Source organism: Spea bombifrons, chromosome 6, assembly GCF_027358695.1.
Source record: "Spea bombifrons isolate aSpeBom1 chromosome 6, aSpeBom1.2.pri, whole genome shotgun sequence".
NCBI lineage: Eukaryota > Metazoa > Chordata > Amphibia > Anura > Pelobatidae > Spea > Spea bombifrons.
This window is the reverse complement of record NC_071092.1, coordinates 25186051-25194444: the sequence shown is the minus strand read 5'-3', so window position 1 is coordinate 25194444 and position 8394 is coordinate 25186051. Positions and strand designations below refer to the sequence as shown.

General features: G+C 40.0%; 1 protein-coding gene across 1 annotated transcript; it reads left to right on the top strand.

The window, feature by feature from the left end:
• Window positions 1–317: 317 nt before the first annotated feature.
• MPST (mercaptopyruvate sulfurtransferase) lies at window positions 318–4172 on the top strand. Its single transcript, XM_053468678.1, has 3 exons — window positions 318–456; window positions 2264–2872; window positions 3002–4172. The coding sequence occupies exons 2-3, from the start codon at window positions 2272–2274 to the stop codon at window positions 3298–3300; spliced, it is 900 nt and encodes a 299-aa protein (XP_053324653.1). The 5' UTR covers window positions 318–456; window positions 2264–2271; the 3' UTR covers window positions 3301–4172.
• The last annotated feature ends 4222 nt before the right edge of the window (window positions 4173–8394 follow it).

The following is an 8394-nucleotide window of genomic DNA, read 5'->3' as shown; positions in this document are numbered from 1 at the left end:
AGGCTAACGTCTTTATCGTATATAACTCTGCACTCAGTTCGCATTAGTTCATAGAACCCTGCTCTTTTTAGATCATACCACTGTTCTTTGCGGGGTGTACTTATACTAGCAACTGCGGGCCCTTACTAACAAACAGCATATATACCCTACATGTTTCTTTCGCCAATTAGATTGTGGACTTTTTCATTTGTCATGATAATTTGTGAGAGTTTTAACCTCTTGTTTAACAAGAACAAAGTGGTTGTGTCTGGACTTTTGGCAGCTGCGAACGTGCTTGGGAAGGTGTAGCAATCCGGATACGGCGAGTTTACTGCCGGGGCGGATAGAGTGGGACGGAGGGGATTGGGTGACAGCTAGACTGTTAGGTGACACAGAGGGGTACATAGTGGAAGGCGGGGCGGGGGACTGATAAGGACAGTGACGGTCGGAAACAAGTCCCTGAGGAAAGTGTGACCGGTAAGTACCCGGAGGACAGAGGGCATGATGGGCTGCAAGTGCACGCAAAAGTCTGTTTAATGCGTGCAGTGGACAAAACCTAGATTGATTGCGCTGCTTGAATATAGTATATCAACTCAAGCCTCCAGCAGTTCATCCAATACGGATCATACACTGTTTAGGGGAGTTAAGTACAAAGAGAAGGTTTATTGCAGGTTGTTATACGTAGAACAATCCGCAGTAACGTTATATTGGTTGCTATGGTGATTGCACCATTTTTTCCAACTTTGCATCAGTTGCATCAAGTGCTTTTTATGCATAAATTGTTGTTGTGGGTTTTTTTTGTTTTTGGTAATTTTGATATACCGTAACTTGGCCTTCCAAGACTATTGATTTATAACAAGGATCTTTCGTCCAGAAGTTACCTGTGATTTCTTCACATCTTTTAGCCAAGTTTGCAATGTACAACCGCATAACAAAAATAAGTACATTTTTCACCTTTTGATAATACGTTAAAGGGACAGTCCAGACATCATATGAACTTAAATGCATGTGATAGCTGAGGTCCCTTTAAATTGACATGATGTCCAATACGTATCTGCCCCTTTCCCCATTCCCAGGTATTTTACCTGACTTACCGCCTGTCAGCTCCAGCAATATTATTGGATTCTTAGGAGTTTGTTTTTATTTTTTAGGGAATGCGTGTTAAGTTTCTTATGAAGTAATTTAGTATGCATTCTTCATTGATGTCTCTTTAATAAAACCTATTTTAGCCACATCTTTAACTTCTCAGAAAATCATCTTTTGATATAGCAGACAAAGTCCATGTTTTCAGTTCACACGCTACTACATAGTTACATAGGCTGAAAAAAGACATGCGTCCATCAAGTTCAGCCTTTCCTATATCTGTTAATTTGTTGCTGTTTGATCCAAAAGAAGGCAAAAAACCCTGGCTTCGCTCTTTCCAATTTTGCACTAACCAGGGAAAAAATTCCTTCTTGATCCCAAAATGGCAGTCAGATTTCTCCTTGGATCAATAAGCTGTTTCCCCATAATTAAAGATTATATCCCCGAATATTATGTTTTTCCAGGTATCCATCCAGTTGCAGTTTAAACGTCTGTACAGACTCTGATAAAACTACCTCTGCAGGCAGAGAATTCCACATCCTTATTGTCCTTACTGTAAAAAACCCTTTCCTTTGCTTTAGTCTAAATCTCCTTTCTTCCAGTCTAAATGCATGACCTTGTGTCCTATGCATAGTCCTGTTTATGAACAGATTTCCACACAATGGTTTGTATTGGCCCCGAATATATTTATATAACGTTATCATATCCCCTCTGAGGCGACGTTTTTCTAAACTAAACAGATTTAAATTAGTTAACCTTTCTTCATAACTATAGTGCTCCATTCCTTTTATTAATTTTGTAGCCCGCCTCTGCACCCTTTCTAGTGCTATGATATCCTTCTTTAGAAAAGGTGCCCAAAATTGCACAGCATACTCAAGGTGCGGCCTTACCATTGATTTAACAGAGGCAAAATTATATCTTTATTCCGCGACTTGATGCCCCTTTTTATACACGACAATACCTTACTGGCCTTAGCAACCGCAGACTGACACTGCACATTGTTGCCTAGTTTGTTGTCTATAACAATTCCCAAATCCTTCTCATTTGTCATTACCCCTAATTCACTACCGTTTAGGGTGTAGGGTGTAGGTGTAGGAACCATACTGAATATGGTTAGGTTGCTTTTCCGCTTTTATCACGCATCTGTGATTGTTTTTTAAACGCTGTCGCTTTTTTTCCTCCGTTATTTGCACCTTGACAGGCTCAACCATGACCCACCAGCTTATTCCCCGTGCTTTGGTGTCCCCTCGTTGGCTTCTGGATTCTTTACGCCCTGGATCTGCCCTCAAAGGAAGTCTCCGTATTTTAGATGCTTCATGGCATCTTCCAAAATCTGGCAGGGATGCATGGCGAGAATACAAAGAGCGACACATTCCTGGATCCTACTTCTTTGATATAGATGCCTGCAGTGATCGCACCTCTCCCTATGATCACATGCTGCCCAGTGAGGACCAATTTGCAGAGTATGCAGGGCGATTGGGGGTCTCAAATAGCAGCCATGTGGTGGTCTATGATGCAAGTGACTTTGGTTCCTTCAGTGCCCCTCGACTGTGGTGGATGTTTAGAGTCTTTGGGCATCGCCAGGTATCTCTGTTGGATGGTGGTTTGAAAGCCTGGATGAGGGAAGGACACCCAGTAAATTCAGGGAAGGAACCCCGTCCACAGCCAGTAGAGTTCCGTGCAAAACTCAACACTGCTCAAGTTGTGGGATATGAGGAGGTGGCAGAGAACATAGAAAAGAAAACATTTCAGTTAGTGGATGCTAGAGTGAATGGAAGATTCAGAGGCGTGGAGCCTGAGCCAAGAGAAGGTAATTATTATTTGCTTTATAGCTTGTCGGGAGAACCAAATTCATGTGCATAGAAAATTAGTGGCTTAGATGTGAATTTAGTTCTCTTATGTTTTACAATTTTCACCCCTCTCTTTCTTTTTTTAATAGGAATTGAACCTGGGCACATTCCTGGTGCTTTGAACCTTCCATTTCCCAGCCTTATGACAGAAGATGGTTATGAAAAATCCCCCGATGAGATCAGGCGTCTGTTCCAAGAAAAGGGCATTGACCTGTCCCGTCCTCTAGTGGCCACATGTGGGTCAGGCGTTACTGCTTGTCATGTAGCTCTAGCTTCCTTCCTTTGTGGCAAAGAAGATACTGCAATTTATGATGGTTCCTGGGTTGAGTGGTACATGCGTGCAAAGCCGGAGGATGTAGTGTCAGAAGGAAGAGGGAAGACCCTTTGAGTGTAGAGGTGGCTGGTACTACTTACCGTAAAGGTTTTACTTAAAAAGTCATTTTGCCAATAGGTTTCACGTTTTACCTGTAGGCCAGATTATCATGTACCACATTAAACTTTACTGGCCTCACATCAGTTTGTTCATGTTGTGAAAACTTTCCTCCTGAAGTGCCTTATTTCCTTTGCCTAACACAAGAGATAATAAAAATCCAGGATAACTATCTCCACTTTCTATTTTGTTCTACGGCACCAGTGTATGTGGAGTTCATTGAAACGTTGTAATTTAGGAGCAGAATTATATTTCATAGATTAAATAAAAATCTCTATTTTATCCCACTTCACACTGTCTACTCTAGGGACTAAAAAATGCCTGACAAGGATATAGTTCCTAAGGCTAATATGTGCTGTTAATTAGCTGCGTGTCTATGCAATTTTATGAGAGCAAGAGCCACGCAATAATAAACAATTTGATTTGAATCTAGAGTGGATTGAATAACCGGCATTAAATTTGCATTTGGTACCTTTTGTTTTTTTTATTTTGCTGATCAATGAGTGATCTTTAATGGCTTTCATAAACTGATGCAGCAGAATATGGTGATGGGAGCCTTCTTTAAAGTGGGGCATACAATTGCACTTTACTAAATAGTAATGAGATGAGAAAAATAAATGTTATACCTTCTATTGCAAAAAAACTTGCAAGATCCAAATATGCAATTGTACCACCTTTTTGTAGTGTTTACAAATCTAAAGTGTTTAATACTAAGTAGAAAGCTGCATTTGGTAAACTCTACTTGGGATTTTGATTCAGTCTTTTGCTACGTTATCTTGACTTTCCTCTTGTTTTTATGTAAACAGATTAAAGAGACATTAGCAAATAAATTGGTAGTGTCATGTTTATCTACCACAACCACTGTTTTTATATTGTACCTTATGTTGCAATGCATGGGAATTCTCACATCTGCCCTTGTCATAGACCTCTCATGTTCTTTTACTAGCATCTGAGAAACTTTCATGATTCATCGTACCCACTTTCACATAACGGAAGCCAATCAGGGGTTGCAGCAGCATCGATCTGTATTTCACATGATGATGAAAAGCTCTAATTTGAAGACATTGTATGTGTAAAACATGATTGTTTTGCAAAGTTTAAAAGTTATCTTATTGCCATAGCAACCAATGGAATATTGCTACTAATTGGACCATTCTGTTGGTTTCTCTAGTGATAAAGTCACCTTTATACGTAACCCTTGTTATATCCGGTCTATGTCCCTCTGAGGATATGTTCAATTTTATAGTAATATATGCATAGTATTGGGTAGTGGCTACATTTTAGTTTATTATAAACAATACCTGTCAGTGTTCCCTCTAATCTGTGCGCTTGAGAGCGCGCACATAGCTTTCAAATTGTGCGCATAACCAGCAGCGCACCTAGTGGGGGGCGTTGTGTGCACGGCACCCCTCCAGAGATGGACAGTAATGTCCGCTGCTAGAGGAGCAGGCTCGGTTGGGGAGATCAAGGATCTCCCTCTAACCGGCTTAAAAACAATCAAGGGAGCGGGAGGTCTGTTAATGGGATTTGATGTCATATCGCGGTGCACAACACAGAAGCCACGCTCACTGCACCAGAAGGACAGGACACAGCAGAAGAAGAAGAGCCAAGAGGAAGAATGAAGAGGAGGAAAAGTGACAGAGAAGAGGTAGGAAAACATTCAGTGAGAGTGGATTAGTAAGTGTGTTGGAGTGATGGGTGTTATGTTGTAGTTTATGCTGAATGTTGTCAGATATTTTATGCTAGAAAACATGTAGAATGAGTGTGTGTGTGATAGCATGGATGTGTAAGTGGGGGGGGTAGCATGGCATAGGGAGGCTGTAATCACATTCCTATCATGCCCTGGTTCCAGCATGTACTGGCTGCCTGGGCATGATAGGAGTGTGATTGCTGTTAGCAATTACATATATAATATTTTCGTTGATTTTTTTTTTTTGTCCAATTTTGGTGTGTTACTTACTTTTAATAAAAGTGTGGTTAACACCAAAATTGGACCGAAAAATTCAATAACAATAGTAATATAGCAATCATATAATTATATATATATAAACAGCAATCCCACTCTTATCATGCCCAGGCAACCAGTACATGCTAGAACCTGAGCATGATAGGAGTGATAATAATACAAAAAAGCACCCTCACCTGTCTTGAAGTGAAAAAAATATATATAATAATTATATGTATACTCCCCACAGGTTCCGCAGCTCCCAAAACAACACTCCTCGCAAGTGTATCACAATGGTATACTCAACAAAAGGGGCGCATGGACATGTGGAGAAAAATAACAATACAATAGTGTAATAAGTTCAAAGATATATCTGTGTGGTGAATAAATATTGCACTCACAAGAATAACTGGTAAAAGAGGCTCATCAGATACAGACTGTTCTTCATAAATTAAGTAAGTTGGCACAACAAAACTGTTATGCTAAAAGCACAGTGTCAGAATAAGCATCCAACGAAATAGGAAATGTCCGTATAGAAATGGAATCGATCTCAACGCGTTTCACCAAACACGTTGGCTTCTTCAGGCGAAAAATACAAATGGTATACAATTCGAATATAATAAAATAAAGTGAAGCTGCAGTCTATCTATAGTCTATATACTAAGGTAGACTGCCACAGGAGGCAAGGAGGAGACCTCACACTTCCCAACCCTTCCACAAACTCAAAGCTTTTGCAATACTATCCTGAAAATCATGACCAGATCATTTCCACCTGCGTGCATTAACAAAATACGCCGCCTATCATACCTTGTGCGCTGAGACAATGCAGGCAAAACATTCTGCTGCAGAATACCTCTTAAACCTATCCACTGTCGTGCAGCCCAAAAACATATGAATGACCCAAAACAGACGCGCCAACCTCACCTGAAACAAATATAAACAAATAAAACCTGTGAAAACACTAAAACCTGCAGAATCCTGTCCTTACCCATTAATTGTGGGCCAAAAGGTTATTGAAGCACCCAGATTGCTCTAGTTATATTTTTGTTCCTGTCTCATTTAAGGTGTTCAAGGACATAACAAAGTAATTTCCTGACTGGGATTTAATGCTGAAATTCAATCCATGTTGCAAAGACATGCATGTTCATTATCCACCTCCACAAAGTGTCTTCAGGTGGTGAATAACCATTCATTTGGAGAGAAAAGGCTGGTTTGAATATTTAACCATTCCCTGTGAATCTTTGAATGAGAAGAACGTAAATATATTCCAAAGAATAGGCTGTAATCAAAATATATGTCGAAATAAACTTAAACATACCGGTAATAGTTCATCTTCCTTAGAAGCATAGACTTAACTGCAAGTAATATCGGGTTGGCACATTTGATGAGATTTAAAACCCTACATGCTCGTAGGTATTTTTATATGACTAGTATTCATTTTCTATTACTAGTCAAAAAATTTTTTTTTTCAAACTGTACATGTTCTAGCTCTATTACCTTAGCCCAATGCACTTGACAAACCCCCCAACTCCTTATCATGCTGCTTTGTGGTAAACAGTAGAATGGTTAGTCTTAATCACCCAGTTGAATTTACGAACTAAAGGCATACCCTGCTTTAAGGACATTCACTTCAACCCCTTCACGACACGGGCACGTCACGGAAAAACATCCAGTTGGCGACAATTGACGTGTCTTAAAACTTGTATAGCAACTGATCTATGATCTCTTTCTTCACCCAAATGGCTGTAATGCCTCCATGTCGAGGGATTCAGCAACACCGAGATTGGCAGCAGGAGGGATTTTGCTTAACACATATTGGGGTGTTGTTTGACAGTAAAATATATTAGGAGCAGTAAATTCATACCCGAAGTACACCTGAAGTGTGTTTGAAAAAAAACAGTATTTGAAATACCCTGGGGTGTCTAGTTTTCAAAATATATATGATTTGATTGGGTAAATTGAACGCTCCAAAAATAACCCAAAGAAGATATGTAGGCAGAATTTTCCACATGTCAAAATTGCAATTTGAAAAATGCACACTTCCTACATGTGGCACTTTAGTCTGCCATAAAAACGTCAAACTCATGGAAAGGAGTATCACTGTACTCAGGAGATCTCGCTGAACACAGTGACATATTCCAGGAGCGGAAAATTAATTAAAAAAGTAAGTGTGTGGGAACCACAAATTTCAACTATGGCTGGAAGGGGTTAAAATACCAGTATTTGAAATACCCTGGGGTGTCATTTTTCAAAAAAATATATGGTTTGATTGGGTAAATGGCCAACTTCAAAAATGTCCAAAATAGGACATGGGGCAGAATTTTCAACATGTCAAAATTCCAAGTTGAAGAACTGAAATGAGCATGCCCATAATGTGGCCTATTAACCCCCAAACAACCTGACAAACCTATGCATGGGTGGTATCACTGTACTCAGAAGATGTTGCCGAACACATATTAGGATGGTTTTTGACAGTGTAAGAAATTATGACCCTCTTACAGGGATATTCTCTTAGGGAATGTGTGACGAATAAAGCACAAATACAAGCGTATAGAAAAATGTATATTGATATTGAACTAGGCTACTGTTACAGGTTATAAAACATATAACATACAGAAAACATTTACCAATAACACAAAACAAAAGGGATACTTAAGCACATTCTTGGGAAACCTCTCTCAGCTCACAGGCTTCTCCCGAACGTCATCTTGCGCAGCTTCGTTCTGAGTCTCCTGACCCAGGACACTTCTGTTCGCTGCGCTCTCCTTTCTCAGACTCCTCTTTCTCCCTTCTTTCTCTCTTACTCTTCTTTCTCCGACTCTCCTTTCTCTCTTACTCAGACTCCTGACTATTGCAACCCCTAACTAGTCATCCCAGAATTCCTTGTACCTCCCAGAAAGTGGTTCACCCAACCCCTCTTTCCAGAGATTTCCTGTATGACCCAATTATGGAGGAGACAGGTAGTCAATGCAAACATGCACACAGTTATGTTAATATACATCGGCTTCAGTTGTCTGACCCCCTGTGGGGTATCCCACCTCTGCTGGAGCCTTTGTTCCAAACCCTTTGTAATGCATTACTATGCAAATTACCTTACATTGTAAAAC

What these genes read in the sequence shown, in the direction of transcription:
- MPST (XM_053468678.1), top strand. Translation starts at nt 2,272, where the DNA reads ATGACCCACCAGCTTATTCCCCGTGCTTTGGTGTCCCCTCGTTGGCTT. An exon ending in GGAGCCTGAGCCAAGAGAAG is followed by an intron (nt 2,873 to 3,001) that starts GTAATTATTATT and finishes TTTTTTTAATAG; the next exon opens with GAATTGAACCTGGGCACATT.